General features: G+C 42.2%; 1 protein-coding gene across 1 annotated transcript; it reads right to left on the bottom strand.

The window, feature by feature from the left end:
- Positions 1 to 587: 587 nt before the first annotated feature.
- Positions 588 to 9,586, bottom strand: LOC119584821 (alkylglycerol monooxygenase-like). Its single transcript, XM_037933463.1, has 7 exons — positions 9,485 to 9,586; positions 8,631 to 8,842; positions 7,275 to 7,423; positions 4,833 to 5,102; positions 3,289 to 3,440; positions 2,227 to 2,478; positions 588 to 911 (listed from the first exon to the last, which is right to left on the bottom strand). The coding sequence occupies exons 1-7, from the start codon at positions 9,584 to 9,586 to the stop codon at positions 639 to 641; spliced, it is 1,410 nt and encodes a 469-aa protein (XP_037789391.1). The 3' UTR covers positions 588 to 638.
- Positions 9,587 to 14,952: the final 5,366 nt, after the last annotated feature.

Below are 14,952 nucleotides of genomic sequence, written 5' to 3'. Positions count from 1 at the left end.
AATAACCATCCACCCGAACAACCTGAAAACAACCCGAAACAACCGAACACCGAACAACCCGAAACAACCAACACCGAACAACCCGAAAATCTATCCATATCTATCAGTTTTCATTCCGATTTTAAGCTCGTAATCCCAAGCACAAAAACCCTGTGATGTAACTCTTCTACCTAAACAAGGCATTCAAACTGCATCAAACAACCAAAAATAACAACCTTAAATTTACCCAACCGATATTCAAATTTCATTCCAATTTTAAGCTCGTAGTCCCGCTCACAAAACCCTTAACCACACGAAATCAACCAAAAATCTATCCAACCAAAATCACAACTTCATTCCAATTTTAAGTACACAGTCCCGCCCACAAAAACCTCAACCCAAATTTCATTCCAAATTTAAGCTCGTAGTCACAAAAACCTCAACCACACAAAAACAACCACAAATTTATCCACCCAAACCTTAACTTCATTCCAATTTTAAGCTCGTATTCCCACCCACAAAACCCTCAACCACACGAAAACAACCACAAATTTATCCACCCAAAACCACAACTTTATTCCAATTTTAAGCTCGTAGTCCCACCCACAAAACCCTCAACCACACAAAAACCACAAATTTATCCACCCATAACCACAACTTCACTCCAATTTTAAGCTCGTAGTCCCGCCCACAAAACCCTTAAAGGCGCGACTCAACCAAAGGAAGAAACAGAAAGTAAACCACGCCATCAAAACGCCATCTCCAACCGGATAGGGCGTGACGCGGGCGTGGTGGGCGTGGAGAACGTAGAGGAGACATCGCAGTGACTCGAAATACGGCGCCCACCAAGACCCGTCCTGTATCCCGCCCACGCAGCCCACCGTCAGGAAAATAAAGACGAGGTAGGCGGTTGTCGTGTACCAAGGGAAGACCTGTTTAAAAAAAAAAAAAAAAAAAAAAAAAAAAAAAAAAGATCGAGACAAAATTAATTAATCAGGCAACCAAGCAATATATGAATAATGAGTGAATTTGATTAATTGATAGATATATAGATATGTAGATTGAGAAATAGATTAATGGATAGATAGATAGGGAAATCGATAGATAAATAGATAAATGGATAGAAATATGTAGATAGATAGAAAGATAAGTAAATAAATGATTGGATAAATAAGTAAAATAAAATAGATAGATAGGAATAAATGAAAATAATGGGTGTAATGATAGTGTACTAAGATAATTCCTTAAAAAAAGGGTAAGTTTATTTTCCGTGAGAAGAAAGAAAGAGCGATAAAAGCGGGATGAGAAGAGAGAGAGAGAGAGAGAGAGAGAGAGAGAGAGAGAGAGAGAGACAGACAGACAGACAAACAGAGAGAGAGAGAGAGAGAGAGAGAGAGAGAGAGAGAGAGAGAGAGAGAGAGAGAGAGAGAGAGAGAGAGAGAGAGAGAGAGAGAGAGAGCAGAAAGACGAAAAAAACAATAAAGATCATAATGGCGTGGCACTTACGAAAAAAAGTAATAATAAAAAAAGAAAAAAGAAAAAAAAGGAAAAAAAATATAGTGCAGTAAAATTATCAAAAGTGCTGAGTCATCCGTATGTCATCAACAGTAAGGCTGTTTAATCTATTGGGTGATAATAAAGTTATTTTTTTCAGTTCGTTTGATGTTTAATAAAACACAGATTCCAATGCATTTAAATTTGTATCCCAGAAAAAAACAAACTTTTTCTATCGCCTTTTACAAGGGGCTCAGTTTCACTAATAATTAAATGAAAAAGTGTTACAAAGAGAGAGGGAAAGGAGAGAGAAGGGGAAATAGACAGAGAAATCGTGGAGATATAGATACATACATACATACATACATACATAGAGATAGGTGAATGGATAGAGATAAGATAGAGATAGATGAATGGACAGATAGATAGATCGATAGATAGACTGTGAGAGAGAGAGAGAGAGAGAGAGAGAGAGAGAGAGAGAGAGAGAAGAGAAGAGAGAGAGAGAAGAGAGAGAGAGAGAGAGAGAGAGAGAGAGAGAGAGAGAGAGAGAGAGAGAGAGAGAGAGAGAAAGAGAGAGAGAGAGAGAGAGAAACAGAGACAAATAGACACACAGACAGAAACAAAAACAAACCGATCAAAACAGATAATAAAAAAACATAAATAAAAAAGATAAATAAATAAATAAATACAAATAAAAACCGCACAAGAAAACATGAAAATATCAACAACCCACGACAACCACAAACTCACCTCAAACCGCGCGAGAATCACCTGCTGGAACACCAACGCGAGGAACAGCTGAGCCACGCAGTACCCCAGGAACCACGTGGGCATCTGGGGGTCGTACTTCCCCCGGGGGGCCCTGACGTCCGGGAAGCCGTCGGGGTCCCCCAGGCGAGGCGCCCCGGGGACCCAGCCGGGCCCGTAGAACACCGCCCTCAGGGAGTCGCTCCAGCTGCTCATGCTCCGCGCCTTCGTCAGGACCTCGCCGAAGTAGAAGAACTGGGGGGGGGAGGAGGATAAGGGGAGGGACAGGCAGCCGGAGAGGTGGATAAGGAGGTGGAAGAGGGATAAGGAGACGCGTAGATATTAAGATAGTTGAATAAGTAGACGGATATATAAGGAGACTGATAGATGGGTAAGTAGAGAGACAGATGGATAAGAAGACGGATAGATGGATAAGGAGAGAGACGGATGGATAAAGAGACGGATAAAGAGATAAGGAGACGAAAAGAGAGATAAGGAGAAAGAGAAGAGATAAAGAGACGGAGATTTTGCAAGATCGATAGACGGATAGATTACATGAAAGATAGATAAGTCGACCTAGGTTATGATAGATGGATAATGAGTCGGGTAGATGGTAAAACAGATGGTTAAGTAGACGGATAGATAGCAAAGTAGATGGAGAGAGAGAGGAATGAGAAGAAGAGATTTAATATAGAAAGATTTTTTTTTTTTTTTTTTTTACCTTCGACTTTTTCATTATGCTTTTATTTTTGTGCATCTTTCTTGACCCTAAACATTTGTTCAGAGCCTCTTTTTACCTTTGTTAAATACACCCTTAGGCTCTGGTAGCTATGTATCATCTCAAATTTGACCTTTGACCTTTGGCCTGTCGTGTAGCTCTGACCTTCACTGACCTGTCATCCACCTCTGACTTTCAGTGCCCTGCCATCCACCTCTGCCCTTCAGTGCCCTGCCATCCACCTCTGACCTTCAGTGCCCTGCCATCCACCTCTGCCCTTCAGTGCCCTGCCATCCACCTCTGCCCTTCAGTGCCCTGCCATCCACCTCTGCCCTTCAGTGCCCTACCTCATGCCACACGGAGTTCTTGGACTGCGGTTGGTCCACGAGGCCGTAGACGATCTCCTCGCCCTCTCGCTCCTCCTGGAAAGTGCCGAAGATTCTGTCCCAGATGATGAGGACGCTGCCGTAGTTCTTGTCCAGGCACCACTTGTTCGCTCCTGGGGGAGGGAGGGAAAGGGAGGGAGAGGGAGGGAAGGGGGGAGGGACGGGAAAGGGAGGGAATGGGAGGGATAAGGAGGGAAGGGAGGAGGAAGGAGGGATAAGGAGGGAGGGAAGGGGGTGGGGGGAGAGAAGGGAGGAGGGAAGGAGGAGGGAAGGGAGGAGGGAAGGGAGGAGGGAAGGGGGGAGGGAATGGAGGAGGGAATGGGAGGGAAGGAATGAGGGAAGGGAGGAGGGAAGGAAGGAGGGATTGGGGGAGGGATAAGGAGGGAATAGGAGGGAAGGAAAGAAGAAAAGGAGGGACAAGGAGGGAAGGGAGGAGGGAAGGGGGGAGGGAATGGGAGGGAAGGAATGAGGGGTGGGGGAGGGATAAGGAGGGAATTGGGGAGGGAAAAGGAGAGGAAAGGAGGGAATGGGAGGGAAGGAAGGAGGGAAAAGGAGGGAAGAGGGAGAGAAAAGGAGGGAAAAAAAGGAATGGAAAAGGGAAGAAAGGAGGGAAGGAGGGAGGGAAAGGAGGGAGGGAGGGAGGGAAAAAGAGGGGAGAGGGAAGGAGAGAGAGCTTTAGTGTCGCTGATGAGAAGGATTCTTTGTGTTTCTTTGTGTTTCTCTTTCATTATTACTAATTATCTTGTTTTACTAATCACCTTTTACTAATTTCATTTCATCCTGACTTCTTAATTACTTTAGAAGGAAATTAACAAAAATGAATAAAAAAAAAACAAAACAGGTTGCTTGAGAGATCTGCGTCTGAGTGCCAGCTGGCCGACGGGGAGGATCTCGTTTGTCTCTGTGAAGCTGCAGGAGGAAGGAGGCGGCCGTCACCGTACACTTCCTCCTAAGCAATTTTCGGCTTTGATGTGTGATCATGGGACCTGGGGGCATACCCCTGCCAATGCCGGCTAGTCTGGCGGCTAGTCTGGCGGCTAGTCTGGCGGCAAGCTCTTTCCCTCCGGTGCCAGCGTGACTCAGGACCCAGTTTATGATTATTCTTCTACCTTTTCATTAACAGTGTTTCTTAATTACTCCTAATGACTTAATTACGATAAGGAATACTCTATTCTTCGAAAATAAAAACAAAAATAACAAACAACGAATTTGTCAAACCTTCTCTTCCTTACTGTGGTAAAAAAAGAAGAAAAAAAAATAATGATAATAATAATAATGAAAAATGCAAAAATATGCAACGAGCACTTATTTTATTCTCTCATTCTCTCTGTCCTTCCTTTATCTCTCTCTCTCTCTCTCTCTCTCTCTCTCTCTCTTCTCTCTCTCTCTCTTCCTTACCGTGGTTCCCTCATTCTCTCTTTCGTTCCTTTCTCTCTCTTTTCCTTACCTTGGTTCCCTCATTCTCTCTTTCGTTCCTTCTCTCTCTCTCTCTCTCTCCTCCTTACCGTGGTGAACCCTATGGTGCGAAGGCGTGCAGAAAACCCACTCGATCGGGCCGAGCTTCCGAATCACGTCCGTGTGAACCCAGAACTGGAAGAGGTAATTGAACCCCAAGTGAACCACCACCGACGTCTTAGGAATCCCGAGGAGGGCGAGGGGCTGGTAGAACCCGAAGTGGACGAGACGCTGGAAGATGGAGAGGCGGAGGGCCGAACAGAGGGTGAAATCCTCCGAGGAATGGTGGATCTGGTGGACTGCCCACAGGAAGTTGATTTCTGCGGAGAGCGGAGTTTGGTTGATTTTTGAACAACGTCGTTTGGTTCGGTGGTGGGGTTTCCAGGGTTTTGGTATTTAATATGGTGGGGTTTCCAGGTTTCCATAAATCCGTTTTTTTAATGGATTTATGGGTTTGTAAGGGGTTTTGCTTAAGATCCAAACGAAGTTGATTTGTCCAAAGAGCGAAGTTTGGCTGAAGGTTTATTTTTGAACGCGTCGCTTGGTTCGTTGGTGGGGTTTCCAGGGTTTTGGTATTTTATATGGTGGGGTTTCCAGGTCCGGGGTTTTATGAATCAATGGGTTTATAATGTACTGAGAGTTAGAGGTTGCTTAAACGATCCAGAGGAAGGTAATCTTTGAAAAAAAAAAAAAAGTTACTCGTGATGAATAATTTCCTTTGCATCTGATTTCTTTCGGATTTGCAATTGTTCCATCGTATTTAAGATGATGTTTCACTCTTTACTTTTATCTAATTATATCTAATTTTAATTTCAGAGAGCGTGAAGGAAAAAATAAACGATGTTGAAGACAGTAATAACGAAGATAATGATTATAAAAACAATTATAAAAACAAAAAAACAAAAATAAAGATAAAAATGACCTCCCTCCCTCTTATCACCAACCACAAATCAACCACCCAAACCATTATCCTTCTCTTACCACAACCATCCAACCATTTAACCACAAAACCACCCAACAACCATCAGATACCATCAGTTAGCGCGATGGACCCAATGGTAGTCCTCGACTCTAAGACAACCATTTAACCATTTAGCCATTCAACTATTTATATAACCAACCACCTAATTACCCAACCATCCAACCACCTAACCAACGAACCACCCAACCACCTAACCACCCACCCACCTAATTACCTAACCACCCAACCATCCAACCACCTAACCAACGAACCACCCAACCACCTAACCACCCAACCACCTAACCAACGAACCACCCAACCACCTAATTACCCAACCATCCAACCACCTAATTACCTAACCACCCAACCATCCAACCACCTAACCAACGAACCACCCAACTACCTAACCATCGAACCACCCAACCACCTAACCACCCAACCACCCAACCACCTAACCACCCAACCACCTAATTACCTAACCACCCAACCACCTAACCAACGAACCACCCAACCACCTAACCACCCAACCACCTAACCAACGAACCACCCAACCACCTAATTACCCAACCACCTAACCAACGAACCACCCAACCACCTAATTACCCAACCATCCAACCACCTAACCACCAACCACCCAACCACCTAACCACCAACCACCTAACCACCTAACCATCCAACCACCTAACCAACGAACCACCCAACCACCCAACCACCTAACCAACGAACCACCCAACCACCTAACCACCAACCACCTAACCAACGAACCACCCAACCACCTAACCACCTAACCAACGAACCACCCAACCACCTAATTACCCAACCATCCAACCACCTAATTACCTAACCACCCAACCATCCAACCACCTAACCAACGAACCACCCAACCACCTAACCACCCAACCACCTAATTACCTAACCACCCAACCATCCAACCACCTAACCAACGAACCACCCAACCACCTAACCACCCAACCACAAAAGTACCTAACCACCCAACCACCTAACCAACGAACCACCCAACCACCTAACCACCCAACCACCTAACCACCCAACCACCTAATTACCCAACCATCCAACCACCTAACCAACGAACCACCCAACCACCTAATTACCTAACCACCCAACCATCCAACCACCTAACCAACGAACCACCCAACCACCTAATTACCTAACCACCCAACCACCTAATTACCCAACCACCTAACCACCCAACCCACTAACCCCCACAAACCCCCCACCCCAACCACAAACCACCAACCACCAACAACCCCCCAACCCCCCAACCACCTAATTACCCAACCACCTAACCAACCAACCACCTAACCACCTACCACCCAACCACCCAACCACCTAACCACCCAACCACCTAACCACCTACCACCCAACCACCTAGCCACCCAACTCCCCAACCACCTAACCAACCAACCACCCGACCACCCAACCACCTAACCACCCAACCACCTAACCACCCAACCACCTAACCACCCAACCACCTAACCAACCACCGAACCACCCAACCACCACCAGTTACCGTGGTTAGCGCGATGGACCCAGTAGTAGCACAGGTCAACCAGAAGAAGCGATGCCCACCAGGTGACCAGGGAATCCCATGCCCAGTCGAGGACACGCCACTGGTACAGCGACTCGTACCCAAGTAGAATGAAGCCCACGGTGAGGAATCTGCGAAGGAGAAGAAGGAGGGAAATGGATGGAGGGAAAGGAGTGATGGAAATGAGTGAAGCGTGTGGATGGTTAAGGAAATTGTGTTTGAAATAGAGAGAGAAGTAAGTGAATGAAGTGTGTGTATGGTTGACTTGTGAATGAAATAGAAAGAAATGAGTGAAGTGTGTGTGGATGGTTAAGGAACTTGTGAATGAAATAGAACGGAGGAAATGAATGAAATGTGAGAACGATGAGGAACCAATAAATCAAAATAAAATAATGAAGTGCAGGAAATTAAAGAAAAGAGTGTCATACCAAAGCAAGGAAACAAGGAAAGTGTTGAGAAGACATCGCTGATTTTCAAAATATTTCTTCCACGTTATATATTCCCTTCTCGTCAATTACGATTTATCATATATTATATATAGTTCACTCTTATTCTAATTTGCAATTGGCTACTTACATACTGAGTTAAATGTGATAATTTCTAGAGATTACAAGCCGTCAAAGCAGATAATTAAGTTTATCCTTGCAAAATACTTTAGTAGAACTTAGAATGGTAGATTACGTGACGATATATTGCCATGGAGATCTATGGGACTCAATATACGTTCAATTATCTGTATCATTTTTATTATTATTACTAATTATGATTAAAAAAAAAAAAAAAAAAAAAAAAAAAAAAAAAAAAAAAAAAAAAAAAAATATATATATATATATATATATATATATATATATATATATATATATATATATATATATTGTAAAACTGTAAAAAAAAAAAAATGGATATGTTCATTGGTGTTTAATTTTGATGAAGATATAATCAAAATCTTACGGATAGTGAGTCAGTCACATTCATATATCTTTCCGTCTCTCTCTCTTCCCTTTTCTTCTCTTTCTCTCCTATCCTCTCCTTATCTCTCTCTCCTTATCCTCTCACTCTCTCGCCTGTAACTCTATCTCTCTGTTTTTCAGTCTTCTACTCTCTCTCTCTCTCTCTCTCTCTCTCTCTCTCTCTCCTCTCCTTCTTCTCCTTCTCCTTCTCTTTCTCTTTCTCTTTCTCCTTCTCCTACCTCTCCCTCTCCCTCCCCCCTTTCTCTCTTCACCCACTCCCTCTTCCTCTTCCTCTCCCTCTCCCTCTCCCTCTCTCATCCTCTCCCTCTCCCTCTTCCTCTCTCTCACCCTCACTCTCACTCTCACTCTCACTCTCACTCTCACTTACCCCGTTGCTTCGTGCAGAATTCCAACGCCAATGGACGCAATGCTTTCGTTCACTCTCACTTCCCTTCCGAGTACGAAACGCACAGCTGCCTCGAGGAGAATGAAGGCTAAAAATAATGGAATTGCCTGAAAGTAAATGAAAAAAAAAGGTTGAATAACTGGATGAAAATGAGAGAATTTTTTTTCTTTATTAAATAAATAGATATAAGTTGATTAATTGCCGGGTAAGCGAGTAACTATGTAGATAGAAGATAGATAGAGATAGATAGATAGACAGACTGATAAGTACATATATATAAATAGATAAATTTGCTGATAGATTGATAGGCAGACAGGTAAATACATAGAAATAAACTGATAGATAGACATTGATGGATAGATAGATATAGATAGATATGTTTGTGCGTGTCTTTGCGTGTATAATTATGTATGTGTAGATAGGAAAGTAGCTAAGTAAGATTGTATATAGGTAGCCTAGTATATTTATCAAATTCATCAATAGATTATGAAATAAACATTTCAGTATATGTATTCAAGGTATAAAGATATGAAAATAAAATAGATTTAGAATGATAAAACTGTCATTTATTTAATGATATACAGATTACGACCTCGTTATCATTCACTTTCATATTTGATATTACAAATGATTAAGTTAATAATAATATTGTTCAGCACATTGGCATTGACAGCATGATTAATATTATTTTAGCATCACAGTTATTTTAAAAAAGCAATCGTAATAATAATATAATTCAACACTTATTTACAACATGCTTATCAACAAAATTAACATTGAATTAACACCATAATATAAATAAAACTGTACAAAAAAACAACAACAAAAACATTTACCTCATCAACATAGTTCGGAATTTCGTCTTCATGTTGATACCTCGTTGCATTTGGACTCACGAGGTAGAGTAAGGAACCCACACGTTGCAATAAGCTCGTCATGCTGAGGTTATGATGAAGAGGTGATGGTTACTTGCCTGTAAACACTATCCGGGTAGCGATTTCACTCTCTTTATATCAAACGAGCGTATTGATGCTAAACGTTGCTGGCAGATTACTCTTTTTACATGTAAGTACGTAATATTTAGATAAGTTTAAACTGAAGACTAAGTGTTTTGTTTAAATGAATACAAATGGCAACGATATGGCGATGAAGTGAATGTTGTTACTAAGAAGATAAAGTTATACATATTCACGTCTACTATATATCATAGGCTGTTGGCTACGCGTAAAATAAATAAATAAGATATATATTTACGTTCACATTGTTGGTAAAATGACAGGCTGAATATATTTTTTTTCCATTGAATGTAGAATATAACCTTAGAGATACCGTATTCCATGAAAATATACCCCGATCGTAAAATTTTAATATACCACGTAAGGTAGGCTAATAAGCTTAACTAACTAACGTTCCTAAAGTCATGTGATGCCTTGATAAGACGAATGCTAAACCAGATGGTCCTTTCTCGTAGACCTGAGGATATTACACCTGGATTTAATCATCTCTGCATGCGAATAAATTATGTGCAGCGCAATGAGAAAAATGTATGTCTTTTTGCACAGTTGGTTCTGTGAGTTTCGTTGTTTTGCTTTGGGTTTAAAAGTATTCACGAATACTAGCACGATCATTGGTGTCGAAAAACTGGTAACTAAAAAATAAAATTAGACTAATGAGAAGAAAATTCAAAGGTTTATTGAAATTAACTCAAATGAAGCTTCTCTTTGATCCGAACTTTTGACTACACAGTACGAACAACATAAAGAAGCTTGTCTCAAAATAGTTGCTTCTAAATGATCCTTGCGAATCTTTATGGAAAATAATTCTTGTTTTTGTAACATAATTTCCTCGTTATATGGTTGGCGTGTTTCATGAAATGGTCACATTATAGACTGAATTCATTTGATTTCGACATCTGGCATCTCCACGCTCTTCTGATATGTAGTTTGTAAAATGACATCCCTGAGACCCGAGTGTAAATTGATCTAACGGCAGCACAATTCTTATCAAAGGTCATCCAGGCTCCCAGGAACACAAGCCTAAGACACAAAATAGTCAGACGCCTAGAACAAGATAACGAGCTGTTTGCAAACAACTCCTGGCTGTCTCACACAGCCAGGGTGCTAATACGCCATCAGCTCAAAGAACCGCTACTGGCCAAGGGCATGGACTCCCCACACCCTGACTTTGTCGAAGCTCCGCCGTGGGCACAAACCTCGATAGAGTTCTCGGTCATGAGACTGGCAAGCAAAAAGAGTGAATATTGTACGCCTAGCCTAAAGGCAGAAACCCAGAGGGTCATTGCAACCATCACCCCTCCGGGGAGCCGAACATATTACACGGACGGATCGGTCGATCCCTTGACCCACACTGCAGGCGCCGGCTTCGCAGCAAGGGATGCCACAATATCCATGAGGGTAACAGACAACGCCTCCTGTGATGCCACAATATCCATGAGGGTAACAGACAACGCCTCCTCGCTACAGGCAGAGGCAGTTGCTATCATGGGAGCACTGAGTCACGCGTCCGTGAGGGAAGGACACGTGGTCATACACACGACTCCAAAGGAGCCGTCGACTGTCTTCAGCAGCGCTCACCCACTGACAACATCTACCTCCTGACAACCATCCGCACAATAGCACAAAGGATGCTTGCTCAGGGTAGAAGAATTATCATAAACTGGGTTCCCAGCCATATAGGGATCAGAGGCAATGAGCTTGCTGACAGATTAGCCGAAATCGGCCGGGGTATGCCCCCTAATCCCATGATAATACATCAGAGCCGAAATTTACTTAGGAGGAAGTGTACGGTGGCGGCCAACTCCTTCCTCCTGCAGCTTCACAGAGAGGAAACGAGATATTCCCCCTCGGCCAGCTGGTACTCAGATGCCACAGGCTATGAACCACTGGCACTCTCTGAAATAAACAACAGAGGTACCGAAGTCATTCTGCACAGAATGCGCCTAGGTTACCACTGTGCATGGCAGATTATACAAACAATAGAACGTGAAGAGAGGTGTTGCATGCATTGCGGCGAGCCGAACGCCACACTGGTACACTACTTGGAGAATTGCGTACACACGCAATTCCTAAGACAAACCCCACAGAACACAGCCGTCGTGCTGGTAAAGAGATTATGCGAGATGCTTACACCACGGCTGTAGGAGCGCCTGCTGGCAATCCCACCGCCACGGTAAGCACCGAGTGTCAGACCAACAAATGAGACAGCCACAAAAAGCTGACACAGGCCGGGCCATAAGTGAAAGGCCCGGGCGAAGCCAGAACTTCGCAAATCTCAAGCAAGCAACCTGAGTGTAGTGTGGTGTTTAGCTGGTGTGATGTTGGTGTCGAGTTTGCGTGTGATGTTTAGCTGGGGTGATGTTGAGATTATGTGTGGTGCGATGTTTAGTAAGTGTGATGTTGGTGTTGAGTTTGTGTGTTGTGATGGAGTAAGTGTGATCTGATGTTTAGTTCATGTGATGTTCGTGTTTAGGATTTCGTATGCGTGCATGTAATGTGATGTTTAGCAAGCGTAATGTTTGTGTTTTTGATGTGTTTGTGTGTTGCGATGGATTAGGGATGTTGTGGATAAAGACTGATGTTATTCCAGTTTTTATTTCGTATTAATTATAGGAAATGTGGGATGTTTTAAGAGATTCGGTAACGTTATACCAGCTGTGAAGATTGCTTCCAGCTTTGAGGGACGTAAAATCACCTAAACCAGCTGTTAAGATATTGTTACCGACTTTGCATTACACTATACCACCTGTGGAAAATAGCTGTAGTTATTTGATTGGTGTCACGCTAGCTGGTGTAGATCGTAAAATATCAGCTTAAGGAAATGTAAAACCAGTTGATAGAACAGCTTTTTTTGGGGGGGAAACGTAACACTATTTTTTTACGACGAAGAGAAAAATACTAAGTTCTGTTACCTGGGGGGCGATAATGGCATCAAAGTGTCTTTAATTAGACTTTTTTTTCCTATACAATGGGACTGGTTTTGTGGAATGAAAGGGAAATTAGCATATGCTCTGCACACGGATTTATACAAGGAGCTTCAGAGAATGAGAGAGAGAGAGAGAGAGAGAGAGAGAGAGAGAGAGACAGAGTAAGAGAAGCAGACAGGCAGAGAGAGAAAGAGAGAAGCAGACAGGCAGAGAGAGAGAGAGAGAGAGAGAGAGAGAGAGAGAGAGAGAGAGAGAGAGAGAGAGAGAGAGAAATGGAGAGAGAAATGGAAGAGAAGCAGACTCGCAGAGAGAATGAGATAGAGAATGATAGACCTCGTTTAAACACACACACACACACACACACACACACACACACACACACACACACACACACACACACACACACGTATCTTCACCCACACGTGTTCCGCCACACACACACCCTCCCCCCCTCCCTCCTACCCTCCCCCCTACCCTTACCCCCCCCCCCACGCTCGCCTTGGCCACGAAGCCAAAAACGATTAATACCTTTTTTTTTTTTTTTTTACTCGTTTTTCTTGGTTCCTGCCAAAACGTCGGTCCAGATTTTTCACTTTTCACTTTTCACCAAACACTTTCGAGGTTAAGTCATAGTTCTCCTGACCTTAGCTGACCCTTTTTTAAGTTCCTTCCAAGTTCCACCTGATATAAGGTCATCTTCAAGTTTTTTTTTTATTGTGTTGGCGATTCACTCCTTAAAATGATTACTAGGGTGATATTCAAGTTATTTGTTATACATAGGAGATGGGAGGAGAAGTGGAGAGGGCGAGGAAAGTTGAGATTGTGGGATACAGAGGGAGAGGAGGGAAGGAGAGAGGGAGGAAGAGGAGAGGAGGGAGGAAGGGAGAGGAGGAGGAGAGGGAGAGGGAGGGAGGAAAAGGGAGAGGGAGGAAGAGGGAGAGGGAGGGAGGAAGAGGGAGAGGGAGGGAGGAAGAGGGAGAGGGAGGGAGGAAGAGGGAGACGGAGGGAGAATAAAAATTAAGTAAATAAAGAAAAGATGAAAAGAAAGAAACGAGAAAGAAAATAAGAAAAAACGTAGAAATAAATGAAAAATTCTAATTAAATATATATAATAAATTATGACTGGAAATATACTGTTATTTTATTTTCTATTTTTTTCCAAGCTATACATGTAACCCTTTCTTTCTCTATATAATTATGTACAGAATACAACATTTTCTCCCTAAACTTTTAATAACTAAATAACTATTTACAAACAAAATATAATATATTGCGCATTTCATTCTGAAACTATTTTTAAAAAATACATACTTATTGATACATAGTTTATATAATTCAGTATTTCATAGATAATATAATTAACTTTAAAAATTCTAAAAGGAAAACTAAATTGTCAAAAAATAATGGAATGCACATAATATTGAAATAACAATATCATCCAAATTATTAATCAAATAAGGAATTAAATTTTCATTGATTAAAATTATTTTTGCGAATTAAGTTCAGCAGAGTAATAAAATTTTTGAAGATTTCCATAATCTATTTAGCCTCATATCTCTTTATAAGAAACTGATATTTCAGATTTTTTTTTTCGTATTTTCAACTTTTTACAAATAAAAGACAATTGTGCATTTGATTCGAAAAGAAATCCGTAACTAATAAGTACTTATTGATAGTAGTAGACATAATTCAGTATCTCACGATGTCACCTTTCACAAATAATGTAATTAACTTTAAAAGGTCCACCGTTGTAAATAAAGTTTAACTGAGTAATAGTAATATGAACAACGTTTCCTCAAAAGAACGTTCACACGACCTTCAAATTCTATGATTATTTCTTAGATTCACTTCCAAACGAATTTCGTCCGTAATCCAAGGGGCATAAGGTCGACCTTAATGGCAATCGGAGCACACATGTTTAGACAGTTGCTAGAAACTAAAGACATATATATCCTGTCTTATCTAATCCTTTTAAAAAATCTCCTTCGCATATTCAGCAAGATTATCCATCTTCACACGAGAATGATTCAAGTTTTCTGAGACACGCTTTTTTTTTTCACAAGCAGGAGAACCAACTTTATTTCGAGGAACCTGCTCTAATGGCTGTTAATCGTGGACTGAATCTGTATAATATTGCCTCGCTGGCTTTACTTCGCTTTCGTAAATGGGGAAAAAGATGTATGAGAGGGAGGGGGAGAGGAGGGAGGGGGGGAGGTAGGTAGGGAGAGAGGGGGATAGGTAGAGGAGGGAGGGGGACGGTGGAGGGAGGGAGGGAGAGAAGGAGGGGGACGGTGGAGGGAGGGAGAGGGAAAGGTAGGGAGGGGGAGAGGGGAGGTGGAGGGGGGAGGCTCAGGAGGGAGA

This window comes from Penaeus monodon, chromosome 18 (genome assembly GCF_015228065.2).
Source record: "Penaeus monodon isolate SGIC_2016 chromosome 18, NSTDA_Pmon_1, whole genome shotgun sequence".
In the NCBI taxonomy this organism is placed as follows: domain Eukaryota; kingdom Metazoa; phylum Arthropoda; class Malacostraca; order Decapoda; family Penaeidae; genus Penaeus; species Penaeus monodon.
This window is presented reverse-complemented; position numbering and strand designations above follow the sequence as displayed.